Source organism: Crocuta crocuta, unplaced genomic scaffold (genome assembly GCF_008692635.1).
Source record: "Crocuta crocuta isolate KB4526 unplaced genomic scaffold, BGI_CrCroc_1.0 scaffold3, whole genome shotgun sequence".
Taxonomy (NCBI): Eukaryota; Metazoa; Chordata; class Mammalia; order Carnivora; family Hyaenidae; genus Crocuta; species Crocuta crocuta.
The window spans coordinates 13,563,318-13,585,375 of NW_027529934.1; the positions used below are offsets into that span (position 1 = coordinate 13,563,318).

General features: G+C 38.2%; 1 protein-coding gene across 6 annotated transcripts in view; it reads right to left on the minus strand.

Moving 5' to 3' along the window:
• The window catches only part of RASAL2 (RAS protein activator like 2), a 324,900-nt gene that overhangs the window by 34,359 nt on the left and 268,483 nt on the right, over positions 1-22,058 (minus strand). For all 6 annotated transcript variants that reach the window (XM_077763310.1, XM_077763315.1, XM_077763313.1 and 3 more), the window contains exons 6-8: positions 3,318-3,471; positions 1,456-1,554; positions 157-711 (exon numbers count right to left, since the gene is read on the minus strand). In XM_077763310.1, coding sequence (XP_077619436.1) covers positions 157-711; positions 1,456-1,554; positions 3,318-3,471 — 808 coding nt within the window. The remainder of the gene's footprint in view (positions 1-156; positions 712-1,455; positions 1,555-3,317; positions 3,472-22,058) is intronic.

Consider the following 22,058-nt stretch of genomic DNA (forward strand, 5'->3'; position numbering starts at 1 on the left):
TAGGGTTTTTTTCTTTCTTTTTTTTTTTTTTTTTTTTTTACCAATAGCAAAGCATACTTCTCCAATTTGGATCTCTACACTAAACATAGCATGGTTATTTCTTCACAAAATGCAGGGAACAGATTTTGGGTAATGTAACCCTCCTTTTCCACTTACCTTGGCCCTGCCAGTACTTTGAAGAATGTGCACTAAGGCACAAGCCAACTCCTCTTTATTTCTCACACTAATTACTGGTTCAAGGACAGAACACAGCATGGTGTAGTTGCTGGTGACAAATTCTGCAAATTCTTTGTATTGCTCCATAGGCAGAATGGTGATAGTTTGGAACCGAGATTTAATCCGAATAGAAGGTGCCCCTGTCTTTCCTTTGTTGGACGTAGGGGTACTCACTGGATACCACTTTTCTATAAACTGGCGACCAGTCACACTGGCAGTGGGAATGTTGACTAGCCCGACGTAATTATTCTTTTCTTTTTTTTTCTTTTTTTCCACATCTTTATAAATGTGAATTGTAATGCTATGAATAGATGGAAGGCTGTAGAATTCAAAATGTTCACCCCAGAAAATATTATCTGCTTTGGTCTTGCTGGTTGTACGAGCAAAGAGGGTACCATCAAGGCAGAGTTCACAGAAATACTTCTTTTTAGAAGCAAGGTCCTTGGCTTCAATGATCCATAAACGAAGAACATTTTCAGCTCGTCTGCAATTGTCCTATAAAAAAAGCACAAGTTCGAGTTTGAAAGCTGAAATCCCAGAAAAACAACATTTTCCTTTGAAAGGAGGTGATACTGAGTAAATACTTTATTAAGGGTGGTGATTAAATAATGAAAGGGATTGCTCTCTCTTTGTTCAGGATAATAGCAAACTCTGAACAAGAAGATATCAGAATCTTAGCCTTAAGTACTCAATTTACTTGGGTCAAAAAACATCATGTAAGTTCTAATACAGCCAGCCTCGTGGCAACTGGCCTACTTTCTGCAAATAAAAAAAGAGAGAAGCAGTTCAGAAACTAGTGTTCTAGTCCCATTTCTGTCATATATCAGCTTCAGACATGGGCACGTCACATAACTTTGGAGTTTTTTAAAAATGTTTATTTATTTTTGAGGGAGGGGGAGGGGCAGAGAGAGAGAGGGAGACACAGAATCTGAAGCAGGCTCCAGGCTCTGAGCTGTCTGACACGGGGCTGGAACTCACAAATCGCAAGATCATAACCTGAGCTGAAGTTGGACACTTAACTGACTGAGCCACCCAGGCACCCCAACTTCTGAGTCTTCTTACCCACATTGGTAAAAATCACAATAATATCTGCAATAAGATTATTTTGGGTATAATGTGCATAAATGTAAATGTGCTTTAAAAGTACTATAAAAATTGAGGTATGATTGCTGCATTTACCTTCTATCAACTTACTGATCACAGAGTTATACATTTTTAGACACTCAAAGCCACTATTACCTTATTTGGTTGAACTGCCCTACGAAGGTTTTCCATCCACTTGTCTCTCTCTGAAGCAGAGTTACAGCTGAAGCATTTACTTCCACTTAAGTAGGTAACCTTTAATATAAAAGATTAGAGATAGGGAAACATAGGGATTGCAGGTTCTGTTTTCATAATTCTATTATTTAAAAGTTAGGAATATGCTATGAACCCAAATCATAATTCATAAAACAGAAATGATATTTGGTAGTTCTGTGATGTCCATATTCTACATCTGCGTTTTGTTCTCATATGTAGGTAGCATCCATATGCATTTCCAGGTAGGAGAACAAAGGCCATTGAGAATTTAGGTCAGGAACCTAAAACTGGCCTTCCATTCAGAAAGATCACAATTAAAAACCTTCCAGGCCACATCTTCAATACCTGTAAACAAATATACTCAATTCTGAGTGAGTTAACAAAACAATAGCTGCAAACACCAGAGAGCCTCTAAAACAGCTTGTCAAATTTCTCAGGACTGCCTTCACTCTAATATTACAGAACGAGTACTAAGTGGAAGTAAAAAGAGTTAGCAGTATTGAATTACTGTCTTTGGAACCCATTTCTCATTGACCACTATTATCATTGTCCTTTAAAGATGAACTATGCTGTCTGTATACCTAGCACCTAGCACTGGGCCTGGTACACGGCCTGCTGAACAGAGTTCCACAAATACAGGAAAATTCAAGTGACTGCTATAAAAATGAACACTAATAAACGACCTGTTCAAATTGTTGAAGTGTGCTCACGTATTAACTCAATCTAAAGTTATAACCCAGTGAAGTCAGATCAGAGTATGTGTACTATTCAATATGGTAGCCAGTGAGTGCCTGAAATGTAGCTAGTCCCAAACGAGATGTACTGCAAATGTAAAATATACATCAGCTTTTGAAGACATAGCTTAAAAAAAAAAAAGTAAAAAATCTCATTGATAATTTTATATTAGTTACATCTTAAAATGATGATATTTGGGTTTAATAAAATTTTAGATTACATAGTTGGCTTGCATTATATGTCTTTGTATTAGGGCAGGTCCATAAGAATAGGAATCAAACATCTTTCAACTTCTACACCATCTATCATAGGATTCACCACTAGTTACTTAGTAAGTTCAAGTTAATCAAATCCTAACCCTTATACACACACACACACACACACACAAACACACACACACACACACACACACACAGAGTTTTAAAATTAAATTGCAAATGGCCAATTGTTTAGTTTGGGAGGGAGTTTATATTTAGTTTCGGAAGAAGAAATTACCTTATAAAAAGTGATAGTCATAATTTACTGATGAAGGGCAATTAACTTACTTATTTAAGAATTTAGGCACCTGCAATGTGTCAGGGACTGGTCTGTGTGCAGGGAATTACAAAAATGAATAAGACATGGTCTCAAATATCAAACTACCCATGTTGTAGTCAGAAAATTATGATTTTGGTCAATTTCCTTAAAGACTCACTAAAGTTGGAAGCTTAGATTTTTAGGAGAAAGATAACATAGTGGGTGATATCTTTATCAAAGACTGAAAAATTAAAATACTAACTTAGTTATCATTAGGCTTGTGACCTGTGCCAAGAGTATGTTAAGAACATATTTATTTTAAAGGCAGACTAGGCCAAAAGGAATGAGAAGGCATAATTAATAACTTTAATGACCAATATAACTAGATTAATAGATTCTCAACCTTTTTCCTATAAGTAGGTTATTTTCAGCAGCTGAAAATCACTTAATGATGATCAAATCATCAATACCATAGTAATAAAATCACAAAATCACTGGAGAGAAAATCTGTTTGGTGCTTAATCACTCTTCCTTCTTTCTATGCTTTTTACCTCAAAGCAGAAGTCTTTTCCAAGGATGCTACTGTGGACCGAATTCACTGACACGGGCTCTCCTTTGCCGAGATCCAGACACTCTATGGCACTGCAAGGGCTCAGCAAGGACTCATGGGAACGTGACTCTTTTAGTTTAGGCAGACTACGAATCCTAAAAGTAGAAAATGATATTTTAGATAGTGTACTGCATGGCCAACAGGAAAACGAAAGATGAACATACGGGAGGCTAACAACAAATGCATAAACGCTTAAGGAAAAATAAAAAAGGAGCAAATGAATAGTTAAATCCGCAATAATAATAATACTAACCATATTCGCATGGCACAAATCAACCACATACACATTTGTGTGTGCACACATGTACACACTTGTTTTTCAATAAAGCACAAAAACATACTATAGTTTTATACCAGTCTCAAAGGAGTTCAAAAAGCTCCACTACCCACATTATTTTTATTCTCATTCCTATCTTGAAGATGGAGAAATACATACTCCACAAAGTACTTACATATCCTTTTTCATACAAAGGTATTATCAAAAGACATGTTTTGTTTCTTTTCTTTTCTCATTTTTTTTTCATGCTATAGTTTGAACCTCTTCTATCCCTGACAAAACAGTAGTGGCTGAATCCTCATTCTGTTTCTTGCTGCTTTGGCAGAATAAACACACTCACACAGAGTCAAAGACCAACTTTTCAGCACAAGACCCTGCCTTTCAAAAGATCTGATTTCCATCTCAATACGGAATTCTTTTCTGGCAAGCATTTGGTCATATCCATGCTTTACTGTATAAACATGAATAAAGAATAAAATGCCTTGAAGAAACCTCCCACCCTCAAAAGAAATGTTCAAACTCTCGTCTAGAGGAACAAATCTTTGTCAACACCATTCAGGCATTTGGGCTGATTCTGTTTCTTAGTTGTTTAAAGAAGAATGCTGTGAATGACTCTGGCCATGACAGCAGCGAGTCCCTCGCTGCCTTCCCTTTGGAAGAATTAATGAAGTCAAGAATAAAAGCGAAATATTCTTGGATCCAGAACTGGAGAGCCAAGCAGTTTTACTCAATAATTAAAGAATTTATTGAGTAAAACACCCAGAATTAAATACATATGTTTCAAGTAGAAGTAACCAAGTCATAAGGATAAAAAGAACTATGCCGGTGTAAAGACATTTGTTTTTGTAAAACACAACAAATAAGGAGCTTTATTTATTGCCTTGAAATGGCTATGCTAACATTATTCTAACACTGTTTAATCAAATTCCATATATTAAGAAACATCTGAAGCAGTGAGAATTTGAGTCCATTCTTCCATCCATACACATTACAAAAAACACTTTCATTTAATGTTTATAAAGAAAACGTGTTCTGAGATAGTCAGCAGTCTTTCTAAGGTCAAAAAGTCAATATTTGTATTTCCCATTGATAAAGCATACACGAAAGGGACAAATGCCACTTAATGTTTTCTACATAGAAATATAACAAGGTAACATTTGTTTCTTTTTGTTCTATTGGATAAAACAATGCTATGTTATATACTGCAAACACAGCCATCAACTATAAATAACTAACCGCTAAAAAATTTTATTTTAATAGTTACCGAATAACCTTTCCCAGTACGTTTCATAGGGAGCCAGTTAACAGGATGCTGTAATGTTTTTTAAAAACACATATAAAACAGTAATCCCAGCCCATTTTTCCCAGGAGGAGTTGTTTGGAAAGGAAAAGTCTCTCGTGCTCTGGGAGAGGAGAGTCTCCCGATAGGAAAGATTAAGGCATATTTTAAATAGAAGGCAGTATGACAAAAGTCTCACTTTTATTTTGAAAATTCTCAAGGATGATATTCTAAAACATAAATTAATTTTATTTTAAACAAAATAAACGCCTACCTACATGAAGCAATTGTACAGCCACCTGGGAGTGCAGCCCCAAATCATTGTGCTGCTACATGTCACGGTGCAGCAAGTCACTTTCTGAACTATGTCTTTGTTTAGAAGGCAAGAACCAACAGAAGAGAGAGAGTTTCCCTCCTGCCTTCCCTTACTGGTAACATCTCTGGATACACATTTTCCAGGTGTCATTTCAAGGCTCCAAGAGAAGTAGAACAGAAACACAAAGAAGGAAACAAGAAGGCATCTTCCGAACAGGCTGCAGGATAGGTAATATTCCTTCTTCTCTTGCTCAGGGTGCATCCAGCCCCTCAGGTAACACAAACAAGGTGCTGGGCTCTAGGCTGGGCCTGTTGCCATGGTGCTCCACCTATCCGGAGAGTAGGGCTAGGAGGCAGCCGGGAGAGGCTGTGCTTTGAAGGACTCAGGAGCTTGCTCTGCAAACGTGACCATTTTAAGACAGAAAGGAAGGAACGGCAACGTCCCTGCTCATTTCCATTAACAGTTTCTCAAAGTCAAAAGCTGTAGGAAAAAACCCAGAAGGCAACTCTGGGGGTGGAGGAGAATCTCTGAACTCAGGGACAAATCTCAGCTTTAGCTGGCTTCTTCCCCTGTGATTCCCTGCCCTCAGCTAGAAGGCATTTGCCACATCCGACCTTGCAAGTACAATCTTCCTTTCACATCTGTTCTATTTCCTTTGCATGTTCACCCTAGTTTAGTGTTCCTAGGTATTATTTTATATTAACTTATCTGGATTACACCACTTTTTGAAAGAGAAAGTTGGATGAAACTCCTATTTACTGTATTTTCAATGCTGAGCAGATTCCATTTTGAAACCCAGGTTTAACTTCCAAATGCAGCCATCAACAGATATTAAAACCAAGACATCTGGAATTAGAATTCAAACCTCCTCCTACTTATTGAAATTTCATTATTAACACTTAGTTCAGAAGTCAGCATATATGTACACCTACACACCCATGAATTCAACACCAAAGTCACTAATATGCTCTATATTACTACTGAATAAATAAGCAAGCCCTTCCTGTATTGGGAAGAAAGTATCTCTGAGAAGAGAGAATTCCCAGAGAAGCAGGATTAGAGTAAACAGGAAGGTTAAGCAGCCTGGGAATGGCTTGAGGTTGGGAAGAGGTATTATCTGGGCAAATATTTCTATGGAATAGCATTAGGAACTCAAGTCCCCTCTAAATCATGTCTACCTCCTCTTGTACCTTCACGTGAATTGATTTTGCTTAGACCTGCTAACTAGAGATTTTTAATAGCTCTGTATATATGGCACAACAGTTTACTTTTCTAATGTAGAGTGTGGATTTACTGAGAGAATAATGAGTTTAAAACAGTTTTTTTCCAGTCCAGTCTGACAATGGCCTTCATCAAGGAACCTAGCCTGGAAAGTGGGCCTTGTGAATCCCTTGATTCCTAGCCAGGGTTCTCTCCTCAGCCCCTGCACCTCTTCTTCCAACCCCACCATCCCAAAAATTAAGTAAGAATAATTCAGGGTGCCAATATAATTATTTCTTGGCTTAACTGGGAAACTGCTTTCCAGAAGCAACTTTACTTCCAACTAAGGAACACCGTGTTCTTTATGTTTTAAGGCCAGCAGACCACCTTGATTTCTTTGTAAATTCCGAGGATTCTAGCAATGTGATAGGTAAGGGTTAAAAATCTAATTGCTTTGCTGATGAAGATTACCTGCTGCTTCTGACCTATTTAAGAGATAAACTACAAGGTAAGACAAGCTTTTCATTACTCACTACAGTTATTGAGCATTCCATTGCTTTAACCCACATGCCTATCTAAAATCAGTCCTTAAAAGACAAAAGTGAAGGGTTGGGGGATGGGGAGCCAATACCCACACCACTGGATACATGGATGGGAAAAAAATAGAGTCAAAGAACTCTGATTAGTGTGATGTTAAGTAAAACACAGCTGGATTTTTCTCAGCTTAACCATTCAAATTTTTTAAAAAGCCATGTTTCCCTCAAAGTGCCAATGGTGCCTGGATGTGCTAGCTCAAATCTGCCACACGTTCACAGATTCAGTTCCAAATCATTCCGGAAACTTTTAATTAAAAATGCTTATTGCCACACAAAATCCTGCACTCCAGTGCAGGTGAATTTCTGCTGGGCTTGGCAGTTATGATTCCAGACTGCTTCACTGAATTCTTGAAGAAACACTCAGCTGTAAGGTGGGTGCGGCAATATAGGCTTGTATTCACCAGTATGTACTCCGAAGGCAGTTTATCGTGTTTGAGAACACAGCTCAGTATCCCAGGACTCTACCAAGCTTTTTAAAATTGCACCTGAGATCTCACTTTGGGAAAAATGCAGATTCATTTGCTCCCTACATTTTATTGTTTTTCAACCTGGTAGATCTTTGGAAAGAGCAGATCTTTTCCTGTACTATAATTTTAAAGGTTTTCTTCCCTGGATTAAACAACAACAACAAGGAAATTAGAACTCACTCAGCAGAATTTCTACTTGTGGGCTCAAAAAACTGTCTTTCCTGAGAATCCTGAAAGCACTAGCTGAACGCATTTATCTGCTGCAGTTAAAGCCAGTCCTTACTGCTTAAATTACTCCCTGATTTTTATGTTAGCTTTAAAAAAATACACCACACAACCACTCACACAAAAAGCTATTTATGAAAATGTAACATATATTGCTGATCCTTCCTCTCTCTGCTCTCAGCCTCTAAACAGGATGGTCTAAGGAGCCCAATTGCTAATGGTAAAATAGGATATTTGTCAGCCTGAGTTGTCATTTAAATTAACAAACTCATGGTAACAAAGTTTATCATCATAGACAAAAATGACATTCAATTTGTCATTTTGGTACATATACATGTATACATGCAATGAAAGAAGGCACCAAAGGAAGACAAGATTATAAATATTAAAACGTGTTGAGGAGGGCAGAAAAATCAATGAGCCTTCAATATGACAAACACTAGGAATAATCTCTTTAACAAAAATTGTACCATATGGTAATATACTGTTACTTTTTTTGTCCTTAAATTGCAAATGGAATACGATCTACTAGTGCCAATTAAATTAAATACAAACATAACTATATTCAGTGTTTAAAACCCATGAAATGATACAGAGAAAGGGGAACCTTCTTACATGGTTGATGGGAATGCAAACTGGTGTAGCCACTCTAGAATAAACAGTATGGAGGTTCCTCAAAAAGTTAAAAACAGAACTAACCTCCAGTCCAGCAATGGCACTACTAGGTATTTATCCAAAGGATACAAAAATGATGATTTGAAGGGATACATGCACCCCAATGTTTACAGAAGCACTATCAACAATAGCCAAATTATGGAAAGTCCAAATATCCATCGATTGATGAACAGATAAAGAATATGTGGTATATATATATATACAATGGGGTATTATTCAGCCATAAGAAGAATGAAATCTTGCCATCTGCAATAAATGGATGGAGCCAGAGGGTATTATGCTAAGCAAAATAAGTCAGTCAGAGAAAGACAAATACTGTATCATTTCACTCCTATGTGGAATTTAAGAAATGAAACAGATGAATATAGGGGGAAAAGACAGAAAGAGAGGCAAACCATGAAACAGATTCTTAACTATAGAGAACAAACTGATGGTTACCAGAGGGGAAGCGGGGGTGGGGGATGTGTTATACAGGTGATTGGTGTTGAGCACTGAGTGTTGTGTGTAAGTGATGAATCACTAAATTCTACTCCTAAAACTAATATTACACTATATGGTAACTTACTGGAATTTAAATAAAAACTTGAAACTAAGCCAAAGCACACTCACAAACAACTTAACTAACATACATCTTAAATACTGATTGGAAAGACTAACTTTTCTCTTTATCCATTATAACACAATGTGTTCAGATCTATGAAAAAGGATGCAAAAGAGGCTCTGTGAGCATTTAGCAGGAGCCCTAGATCTTAAATTGGGGATTCAGAGAAACGTCCTTGGAGGTAAAGGAAGTGAGGTTGTGACTTCAACTTAGCTAACACAGACATGGAGGGAAAGGCTGGCATGTGAGAAGGTCTTGGTGGAAGTGTACGAGTCTGAAGTGTTTGAGGAACTGAAAAGAATGTAGCACTGTGGCTTTGGGTGAGTGTGGCGGCTGAGAGAAGAGGGGTGGGGAACAATGAGGCTTGGGAGATACCATGATGGCACCTGTAGTAATGTGGGTATTTCGATTTGAGTAAAGACCAGTGGGTGGCCATGAGAAGGTTTCTGGGTGGAGGGGGAATGACAGGATCAGATGTGTGTCTCAGTAAGAGTCTTTGGCTAAGGTGTGGAGACCACGAGGGGAACATAAGGAGGGGAGAAAAAAAAAATGGAACACAGAGAGAGACTAGGTCACAGATTATGGCAGTAATCTGAGTCAAGATCATGAAGTGGAAAGTAGTGGCTGGATTTGAAAGAGAATTAGAAGGTAAATAGGTCTTGGGGAGCCTGGATGGCTCAGTAGGTTGAGGGTCTGACTTCAGCTCAGGTCACGATCTCACAGTTCTGGAGTTCAAGCCCCACATCAGACTCTGGTGTTAGCAGAGAGCCTGCTTCAGGTCCTCTGTCTCCCACCCCCCTCTCTGTGTACCTCCTCTGTTGACACTGTCTCTCAAAAATAAATAAATATTAAAAAAAATAAGCTAAATAGGTCTTAATGATGAATGTTGGAGGAATCAGGGAGAGGACAGAGCCAAGGACGGGCTGGGCAGAAAGACGGTGATGTCCTTTACAGAGAAGGGAAATGAAAAAGGCAAAACTTGTTGAGATGAGGGTGGAAATGAAATTAAGTTTTCTACAAGTTTGAGGTTTCTATGAGAGTAGATGTTTGCTACAGACTGAATGTTTGCGTCCTCCCCCCAAATTTATGTTGAAATGATAAACTCTAGGGTGATAGTATTTGGAGGTGTGACCTTTGGGAGGTGATTACATAGTGAAGGTGGAGACCTCATGAATGGATTTAAAACCTCATGAAATAGACCCAGCACGGACCCATGGCCCATTCTCCCACATGAGGACGCAGTGAAAAGATGGGACTTTCTAATCAGAAAGCAGGTCCTCACCAGACACTGAATCTTGAGGATTCAAGATTGGACTGATCTTGAGCTTCCCAGCCTCCAGAAGTGTGAGAAATAAATTTCCGTTTCTTACAAGCTAACTAGTCTATGATGCTCTGTTCTAGCAGCCTGACTGGACTGAGGCACTGTGACCACTGCAAGACAACATGCTGACCAAGCGAACGTCCTAAGAAAATAATGCAAGGTATCGAACACCTAAATCTACAAAACTGATGAAAGAGACCGAAGAATTTAAAAGGCTGAAGGAAAACGGAAAGATGGGAGTATTTAAAAGCCCAGGGAAGACAGCTCTCAAGAAGGGTGGACTGTCCATTACTGCAGATCGGTGTGTTAAAATATTAATAGTAGTCACTGGATATATGGACTGAGAGATAATTGAGACTTCGGTAAGAGTGATTTCAGCCATGAGGACAAAAATGAGATTGATTGCTAATGAATGGGATGTGAGAGACTGAAGACTAACTCATGAAGTCTAACGGCGGAGACATGGCAACAGGAAACAGCCTGAGGAAGACATGAGGCTGAAATGTGGTTGAAGGTTTTTTTCCCCCAGAATTAACCACTTTCTTCCCCTTAAACAATGAAGAAATAAATGGTAGTAAATTCCAAAAGCCCAGAAGGATAGGGGGTGAAGAATATAAATACAGGTACCTTCCTCAATCTCCTGTAGAAAATACTAACAATTAACAATAGTAAATAATAAACTATAATAATAAAATGTTAACAATTTTTGTCACCCATCCTAGAAATTTTTTATTCAAAGACAATCAAATATATACATATACATTACACATACACACATATAAGTGTGTATACACACACACACACACACACACAAATGGGATTCTACCATACTTTTTTTTCCTTAAGAGTGTATTTTGGACTTCTGTCCATATTGGAACACACAGATACAATTCTCCTCTTTTTACTAACCATATGGTATTCCCTTATGGGGGCCTATAGTATACCGGCAGTCCCCGATGATCATGTAAGTTTTTTTTTCTTTTCTTTCTTTTTCTGTGACTACCACCCACTTTCAAAAAGTATCTTAGTATACATATCTTTTTTTTTTTCTAAAAATTTTAAAATGTTTATTTAACTCTGAGAGAGAGACAGAGCATGAGCAGGAGAGGGGCAGAAAGAGAAGGAGACACAGAATCTGAAGCAGGCTCCAGGCTCTGAGCTGTCAGCACAGAGCATGACATGGGGCTTGAACCCACCAACTGAGAGATCATGACCTGAGCTGAAGTCAGATGCTTAACTGATTGAGCCACCCAGACACCCCTTTCAGTATACATATCTTTATGCACATGTGCATGTATTTATGGTTTAAATTTCCACATGTGAAACTACTAGATCAAAGAGTGCATACATTTAAATGTTTGATATTGCTAATTATCCTACATAAAACAAGGCATCAATGTAAATGCCTACCTGTGGTGTGGGTATGTGTTTCTATACACTATCACCAAAATGGGATAGGCCTGAACTTTAAAAACTTTTGCCAGGATAATTGGTGAGGGATGGTACTTCATTATTGCTCTTGTACGCATTTCTTTAATTATGAGGTTGAGACATTTTAATATGTTTACTGGCAATCTCAATTCTCTTTTCTGTGAATTACAAACTGCTATTTCATGTTCCTAAACTTTTTCTCTAATTGTTGAACTTAATTGGTACATACGTGGCACTTTGTATGTGAAATAAATTCGTACTTTTCCTGTCATATTTATAATTAGTTCTCCTAGTTTATGCTCAGAAAGGATTCTTCAATTCCAAGGTTGTAAGAAAGCCAGCTGTACTGGGGCACCTGGGTGACTCAGTTGGTTGAGCGTCCAACTTTTCAGCTCAGGTCATGATCTCACGGTTCGTGGGTTCCAGCCCCACAGGGCTCTGTGCTGACAGCCTGGAGCTGAAGCCTGCTTCAGATTCTGTGTTTCACTCTCTCTCTGTCCCTCCCTTGCTCCCACTCTCTCTCTTCCCAAAATAAACAAATATATATATAAAAAAGAAATCCAGCTGTATTTTCTTTTAGTGCTTTTATTTTAATTTTTAGCCACTCCATTTAGATTTGTGGGGAGGAGAGATGAAAGGAATACAAAGGGAGCTAGCTTTTTAAAATATTTTTCCTTTTTTTTTTTTTTGAGAGAAAGAGAGGAGGGGAGAGGGAGAGAGAGAACAAGTTGAGGAGGAGCAGAGAGAGAGGGAGAGAAATCCCAAGCAGGTTCTGCGCTGTCAGCATCAAGCCCAACATGGGGCTCGAACTCACAACCTATGAGATCATGACCTGAGCGGAAACCAAGAGTCAGATGTTTAACCGACTGATCCACCCAGGCACCTCAAGGAGCTAGCTTATTATTTCAACAATTTGTAGAAATATTATGACCACAAATGGATACATTCATTATTGCTGCATGCTATTTTATTCTTATTAAAAGTTGTTCTTTTGAGTATGTTTGTGTATATGTACATGTGTGCCTTTTACCTTTCATTTTTCCTTCTCTCTCAGTCATTTCCTCAGCAAGTTAGGATTCCTACTGACACATGCAACAGAGAGCATAATGGAAAAAACACTCAACCCGGAGCCAAAAGCCCTTCAAATCACTCACTAGTGACATGTGATCTGGAATAAATAATTTATTCTTTCTGAACCTTAGTTACCTCATTTGTAAAATGTGGATAACGATTTCTATACCTCACACAGCTACTGAGAATCAAACGTAATAATCTATGATTGCACAAACATCTCATAAACTACAGTACCATACAAATGGGGCTATCATTGCCGACATGGGGCTTTTTCAAAGTGATATGACATGCATGAGTTCATCTTATGTAAAGTATTCATTCAAGATAGTTATTCTTCAAAATATTCTTTGTTGGAAGAATATGAAGACAGAAGGAATAAATGTACACAAACAACTTTTCTTTTTTAATAGAAGCATTCTAATGAATTTTACAATATTATCATGATACAATTGGATTGGGTTTTAGTTTATAAAACTAAGGGATCCTTAATTGGCCCATAGCAGTAAACACAGGTAAGAGAAACTATAATCTACAGCTAGACTTATTAATAGCCTAAAATCCAATAATTTCTGAGAAATTGTCATCTATCCGAGTATACCATATTGAAAAAGATTATTCTTTTATTATCTACAATTTGTTTGGACTCTTCTGTTTCAGGCCAACAAACATTAAATTCCTTAGTAGGACAGGCACTGTGCTGGGGGAGGGGGACACAAGGAACGCCTGTACTCTTGAGGAGCTTTCCAGGCTGCTGCATTAAGCAGAAAGATAAATTCAGTAGAAAGTAGTTAGTCCTATAATGGTCCTGTAAGTTTGGCCATTAGTGGGTACATGGGGCTTAGTTTGGAATGATATATGGGAAGCACAGGGCAAAGAAGTCCAAAGACATAGGACTCCTGATTTGGGTACTGTTGGCATGAGTATGAATTAGAACATGTTCTGAGTTATGACAAAGGACAGGGTGTAGGAACAGGGAAATGGTATTTGGGATAGAGAAGGCGGCAAGATCAAAAGCACAGAAATACAAAACAGTACGGTAGTAGATGACACACTTTTCATTGGAGTGGTAGGAGACAATGCTGAGAGTCAGGTATGGACAGGGCCGTGGTGCACTTTGTGTGTTATGCTAAAGACCACAGACGAAACAAGTATTATGTACATATGTGATGAGATATTAAAATTGACGTTTCAAATGAGACACTGACACAAAACAGATCTGTGCACTGAAGTCAAGCACCAAACTATAGAACTTACAAAGGAAATGTTTCAGAACCGGTTCTCTGACCTTGATCCTCTCAGAACAAGACTATAAAATGCAGTCAGAGTATGGAGAAGGGAAAGGATTTTGTGAGAGATAATTTTTGGAGAGAGCTGTGAGGCTTAGCACCCTGCCTCCCACAAGGGTAGATAATGCATACAGGGTAGGGCTTGATTCTGTCTGGGACATCTAGATGAGGAAGGACTAGCTGTTGGTGACAGAACCCAAGAGGGCTAATGCTTTTGGATTAGCTTGCACTCCTAGAGGTCTCTCAGGGCAAAGGATGTATGGATATTTCCTGCGGACCAGAGGACTGGAAGGGTGAAGAAGCCAAAAGAACAAGAATTCCTTCCCAGAAGTTCTGAAAGGAGTTTTAGGGAACACCTAGGATAGACATGTACCTGCTAACCTCAAGGAAACCATAAGTGGGAGTTCCTCAGAGATGAGACACCTGTGAAGAATTCCCCAAGTACCCCATGATGGAGTGGTCAGCTTTGAACACTGGCCAGGCTCAGACAGCATTATGGAGGGTTAAGATAGTACTACAACTTTTTTAACCCCTTTTGCCTATCTCTCCTTGCTTAGAACCTGGAGGGCACCTTTTTAAAAGCATGGTTAATAAGTTGGAAGAGAAGAGCAGATGAAGAGAGAAGTAAGTAGTTTACAGTATTTCCTTCTCCAAAGGAAGGCGACTCCCTGTATTTGGCTTGGCTGGGACAAGTGCACAGTTTTGATTAACATCTGGGACTGAACACCAATAAGTTCTGGGTCAAGACCTTCTATTTAAAGCAACCAAAGATTAAATAAATGGATTAGCAACCTAAATATAAAAGCTAAAAAGCATAACACTTCCAGAAGAAAACACTGGTGAAAATCTCTTGGGACAACACTGTAAGCAATGCTGCTGGGAAATGTAAAATGGTGACAGATACTCTGGAAAATAGCTTGGCAGTTTCTCATATACTTAAACGTGTGCTTACCATCCAACCCAGCAATTGCATTCTTGTGCATTTACACCAGTGAAAACTTACGCAAACACAACTTTTCTTCATGTGTACCTAAATGTTCTTCCATGTGTGAATGAGTCTGTGAACTCTGGTACATGTACACAATGGAATACTACTCAACAATAACAAGGAACAAACTACTGATAGATGCAACAAGTTGGATGGATTTCAAGGGCATTCTGTGCACTAAAAAAAGGCAATCTTAATTGATTATAAGCTATATGATTCCATTTATATAACATTCTTGAAATAGCAAAACTATAGAGCTGGAAAACAAATTAGTGGTTGCTAGAGGGCATAGATGGGTGTGGGGAGGCAGGTATGACTGTAAAAAGGTACCAGAGGGAGTTCTTTTCTGGTAATGGAACAATTCTGTATCTTGATTGTGGTGGTGATTATACAAATCTATACGTAGGATTAAATTGCAAAGAACTATAAACACATGCAAATGAGTGCATATAAAAATTGGTGAAAACTGAATGAAGTCTGTTATCCAATTAAAGTACTGTACCAAGATCAATGATCTGGTTTTAATATTACAGTTATAAGATACCGCTATTGGGGAAAACCGGGAGAAGGATTTGTAAAAGTCTATATACTATTTTGACAATTTCTGGTGAGTATATAAATTCAAAGTAAAAAGTTAAAAAAAATTGGTTCTAATTAGGAGAAACTCAAAAGCTCAACATCTCGTTCCAAAGTCCCTCCTACAAACGAACACCACACTCAACTCTTTGTTATCTCCTGAAAATGAACAAGCAGACTGCTTTAAAACCATGCTTTGTCAGTGAGCCTCAGAATTGAGGACATTACTGTGAAGCTTTTCATTTGAGGGCTGTTTGGAGGGGTTGAGAAAATTCTTCTCCATGTGTTTATCTTTACCTCAAGACTGGTCAGTGTAGGCAGCCCTTCCAGAGCATGGCTGGCAGCCTGGTGGGCACTCGGAACCCTGTGATACCTCACAAGGCTGTAAAACCACTGTTCTTCAGCATTTCCTACTTTTGTGAGCTTTTTAAAACGCATTTGAAAGGTATATATATCAGTCTTCTCCTGTCCCAACACCCTCCCACATGACATGGCTTTAATTTGAAAATGTTGCCAATATTGATTCTAGGAAATCACTTTACTGGCTTTTATCTGATTAGATGGCTTTGGAACTATGATGACTTTGTGACACCCTATTGATTTTGCCGCTAAAATGGTCCTCTTATCTTGTCTTTGCCTCTTCGTTCCCAGTGTCACGATCCTCCTTACAGCCTCCGTTATTTCTTACAATAGCTTTTTGCTAACTGGTTTCCCAAACTTAGTCTCTGCAAACCAAGACATTTGAAATTCCATTCCTGGATTAATCTATACATAGCACAATTAGGTCACTTCCTTGCTCAAAAATGTTTTAAAGGCTCCCCAGTGCTTATACAATAAAATCCAAACTCCACAGTACATTCAAGGACTTCCCTGTGTGTGGAATATTAGGTTGAGAATAATTTCCACTCAGAATTTTGAAGACCTTTCTCCATTGACTTCTGGTTTTCAACATTTCTGTTGAGAATTACAATGCAATCCGCCCACTCCTCCTCTGCACGTAACCTATTTTTTCTTTCCAGAAGCTTTTAAGATTTTTAACATCTTGGTGATCTGGTATTTCTTGATGATGTGAATTGATGTGTGCGTGTGTGTGTGTGTATGTGTGATCTTTTATGTTTTTTTAATTCACTGTGCTGCGATTTGGTGGCCTTTCTAACTTGGATATTTATGCTTGTTTAAAAAAATGTTTTAAGAATGTATTTATTTTGAGATTGACAGAGACAGTGTGAGCAGGGGAGGTACAGAGAGAGGGAGAGAGAGAATCCCAAGCAGGCTCCGTGTTGCACGGGCAGGGCCAGACGCCGGGCTCAAATTCACGAAACTGGGAGATCGCGACCTGAGCTGAAACCAAGAGTAGGATGCCCAACCAGCTGAGCACCGAGGTGCCCCACCTGGACATTTACATTTTCTTGTTTTGAGAAATTTTCTTGTGTTGTTTCTTTGACAATTTCCTCTTTGAAAATTTTCCTATGTTCTCTTTTACTAGCATCTTCTGGGTTGATTTTCTCAGTTTCTGTCCTACTTTCTGGGAGAGTCACTTGACTTGAGATTCTATATTTTTAATTTCCAAGCTCTCTTTCTTGTTTCTTTGATGTTCCTTTTCTTATAACATCCTGTTAATGTTTCATAGATGTATAATCTTATCCTTTGAAAACATCATGCTTTAAAGTGGTTTTTGGCTCTGCGCAATGTTTCTGTTTCTTCTGGGTTATTATTTTTCTCCCTCCTATTTGTTTGTTTTGCTCTCTTTCATGTTGGAGACTTTCCTCCAATATCTGCAGATTCTCGGTGATCTGTTTATATTTAACAGTAAACCACTGAGAAGCACGATGGCAGCTTTGTACTGGGATGGAGCTGATAGACTAATGAGGTTCATGATAGAGTATTAACTGGCCAGCTGCTTTTTTTAAAAAAATAATAATTTAACATCTTTACTGAGATATGATTCACTTAACATAGTTTTCAGTATATTCAGATTTATGCAATTATCACCACAATTTACACTCAAAACATTTTCATCACTCCAAAAAGAAGACTTGTGTCCATCAGCAGTCATTCTTCAGTCATCGCTTCCCTACCTTATATCCCCAGCCTTTGGCAACCACTGATCTACTGTCTCAAGAGATTTGCTTACTCTGGACATCTCATAAATGGAACCTACAATATATAATCTTTTACAGTGGTCTTTTTCACTTAGTATAAAGTTTTCAAGATTTATCCATGTTGTAGCCTGTATCAGTACTTCATTCCTTTTTATGACTGAATAATCTATTTGGCCCTTGAACAACCCGAGTTTGAACTATGCAGGTCCATTATAAGTGGATTTTTTTCAGTAAATACAGTACAGGACTATAAATATACTTTCTCTTCCTTAGGATTTTAACATTTTTTTCCCTCTAGTTTACTTTATTGTAAGAATACAGTGTATGATATATGCAACATACAAAATATATGTTAATTGACTCTTTAGGTTACCAATAAGGAATCTGACCAATAGTGGGCTATAAGCAGTTAAGTTTTGGAGGAGTCAAAAATTATACATGGATTTTCTTTTTTTTTTCTTAAATAGTTTATTGTCAAGTTGGTTTCCATATAACACCCAGTGCTCATGCCCATCACCCCCCTTCCCCTCTCCCTCACCCCCATCTGCCCTGTTTGTTCTCAGCATTCAAGAGTCTCTCATGATTTGCCTCTCTTCCACTCCTCAACTATTTTTCCCCTTCTCCTCCCCCATGGTCCTCCGTTAAGTTCCTCCTAATCCACCTATACGTGCAAACATTATACATGGATTTTCAACTGGGCAGGGTTGGGGCGGTGTGGTCGGCACACCTAACTCCTGTGTTGAGTTCAAGGGTAAATGGTAATGTGTTGTATATCAAGTTTTATATATTCATTCATCAGTTGATGGACATTTGGGTCATTTCCACTTTATGGCTATTATAAATAATGTCGCTATGAACATTCATGTACAAGTTTTTGTGGTGACATGTTTTCATTTTTCCTGGATATTTTTATGAGTGGAATTATCAGAGAGGATTGTAATAGGGGAACACAAATGTTGTTATCTGCAGGCTTTTTTTTTTTTTTATCTGGGTTGGTTCAGTTTCTCACATTTGCTATGTGATAAATGTAAGCCTGACTGTTGGCCTTTCAGAGCAGGGTGAGAGCTGAATCATTTCAGATTTCTGGAGGTGGGTGGGTAAATCAGTCTCCTTCTTTTGTTAGAGACTGTCTTCCTGATGTCCATCTCTCCCTCCTTCTTTAATAACAGACTCTTGCATTTTTGAGGACAACAATGTACCAGGTATAACATTTCTCAGCCTCTCGCAGAAAGAGATGGCAACAAGACACAAAGAGAAGTCACTGGATGGGGTTTCAGGAAAACTGATTTAAAGGGTATTAACTTAGCTGGAACACAGATGCCCTTTTATGCTGCCTGAAACACAGGTGCGATGGCTGAAGCTTCAGAAGCTACATAAAGAGAGCCTTGAAGACCCTAGGGATGGCAGAGGAGAAAGCTCACAAAGAGTCCTGGTCCCTTAGCCCTGGATTGCCCACCTTCAGATTCTTTTAGGTGAGGAAAAAATAATTTTACCTGTTTAAGCCATTACTATTGCTGATCTGGATCCTAAGTGATACAAATTTCAGAATTCCATTCTATTGGCAACTACACCTGATCTTCCTTCCCTTAATTTTAAGTAATCTGTCACTCAGTTTTCTCCTCGTCCCATCAAAGATGGAGTTCCTGTTTCTGTTTCTTACAGTGAGTAATTTTTAAGACAAAAAAGCCAGAACCTTTTTATCTACCAACTTCAAAACTGGAATTTTACCTGTCCAATCTTATTTTCTACCTTTCCACTTTACACACCATGAACTATTCAGTAGTTCTCTTCAAGCTCCATAATTGCCTACTGTCTGCTTTTGCTCATTATTTCCATTCTGAGAAAAGCTCTCTCCTTGTGTGTGTTTCTAAGTTCAAATTACACATGTTCCACTCACGGGCCACTGCCCCATAAAGTCGTTTCTGAACATCCAGCAGGAAGTAATCTCACCTCACCTGTACCATTTCTTTCTGGACACTTACTTCTTTTATGAGACTTTCCTGAGGTTGGGGGCCATGTCTTTAGGTCTCTACATTCCTTTGTAGCACACAGCTTTCTAATATGTACTTAACTGTCACACATTATGTATGTTACTGTATATCAAGAAACTTGGTTTTTAGGGGCAGCTGGGTGGCTCAGTCGGTTACGCATCTGATTTCAGCTCAGGTCATGATCTCATGGTTCCAGAGTTCAAGCCCTGTGTCAGACTTCTATGCTGACAGTTCAGAGCCTGGAGCCAGCTTTAGATTCTCTGTCTCCCTCTCTCTCTGCCCCTCCCCTACTTGTGTTTTCTTTCTCTTTCACTTTCTCTCTCCCCCAAGAATAGATTAATAAACATTAAAAGAAAGAAATTTGGTTATTAGAAATATTGTCAAAGCTTTACTTTTTATACCTGTGCCCCACAATTTCACAAAGGAAATTTTTAGTTTAAGGATGATTAGAAATTGACCCAAAAAGCAACACTAATACCAAATTCCACCACAGCCTTATAGCAATGTTTATAATAAACATTAGATAGAATCTCTCTTCCTTTTGAAGGGGAGGGGCAGAGAGATAAAGTGATTTGCACAGCATCTTAATGAGAAATGTAATGAGAAACAGATCTCTGGCTTTTTCAGTGTTCTGGTCAAATCTGGCCAGGTAAGCCACAAAGAAAAAGATTGGCATGTTAGACCAAATGAAGATCTAAAACTTCTATATAATTTAGAGACATGATTTTTAAAAGATAAGAAACAGATCAGGAGAAAATTTTAGCAACACGCATGATAGTGGTTTATGATCTCTAGCAGGTAGGCAGGCAGGCAGTCAGGAAAAGAGAGAGAGAGAGAGAGAGAGAGAGAGAAAGGAAGGAAGGAAGGAAAGAAAGGAAGGAAGGAAGGAAGGAAGGAAGGAAGGAAGGATGGAAGNAATAGTTCAGCAGAAAAACGGTCAAAGCAATAAATAAACAAGTCATAGAAGTGAAAAGATATTCAACTTATCAGACATTAGGCAAACATAAATTAAAATGAAAAACTACATCCCCCCCTCACCCACTTTTTTTGAGAGGCAAGCAGTAAGTATAGTGTTAAGTTTAAGAATATAGACTCTAGAGCCAGACTTCCTGGATTCGAAACATACTTCTTCCATTTTCTAACCTTCTGCAATTTAGTAATTTCTCGTGCCTCAGTTTCCTCATTTTCAAAATGAGGTCATTATAGTAACTACCTCATGGGATGGCTGTGATGATCAAATGAGTTAGTTTATGTAAAATGCTTAGAACACTGTCTTGGCACATAGTAAATACCACGTAGGTGTTTATGATTACTATTTATTCCATCATATTGATTCAATGTACAATGCTGTTTAAAAGATAAAAGTAATCCTATTCTGTTGGTGGAAATGGTAATTGCTATAGCTTTTTTGAAGGACAATTCGATTACGTGCATATACTCTACATGGTAGTTCTACTTCAGAAATCTGACTCAATCACATAAAGACAAAAAAGGTACATATTCAAAGATGTCTATTACATCTCTATTTTGTGTCCCAAGGGGGGAAACAGTTAAAATATTCATCCACACAGAAGTGAAATATACGTTACAAAAAACTAGCATACTAAGAAGACAGCTTTTAAAATCATGTAGATTTATATATACTGACATAAAAGTTGTCCAAAATATTTATACTAAAAACTTAGTCACAAAGTAATATGTGTAATATGATCCCACTTCATATGAAAATAAGTAAAACGTATATATGTGTGTGTGCATTTATGTATTTTTATTTTTTAAAGTTTATTTGAGAGAGAGAGAGAGAGAAAGCACACATGAGCGAAAGTGGGGCAAAGAGAGAAAATCCCAAGCAGGCTCCACACTGTCTGCACAGAGCCTGATGTGAGGCTGGAACCCACGAATGGTGAGACCATGACCTGAGCTGAAATCAAGACCTGAGCCCAACCAACTGAGCTACCCAGGGACTCCATGTGTTTCGTTTTTAAAAGAGGTTTGAAAATATACAAACTGTTAATGAGGTTATTTATATGGGGAGATGGGGAGGTCAAGGGTGACTTTAGCTTTTTGATCTGTACATCTATACTAAAATTTTAGAACAATGACATGTATTTTATTGCACAATTTAAAAACTGAAAAAAAGGCTGGTTACTAGGTTTGACTAGAGTTTCTATGGATTTGATATAAGAACAGAAAGGCTTTGCTACTGGGATTTAGACCTATATACCATTTGGGAAGAAATGGCCTGACTCTGGCAACTGATGAACATAATCCAAGAAA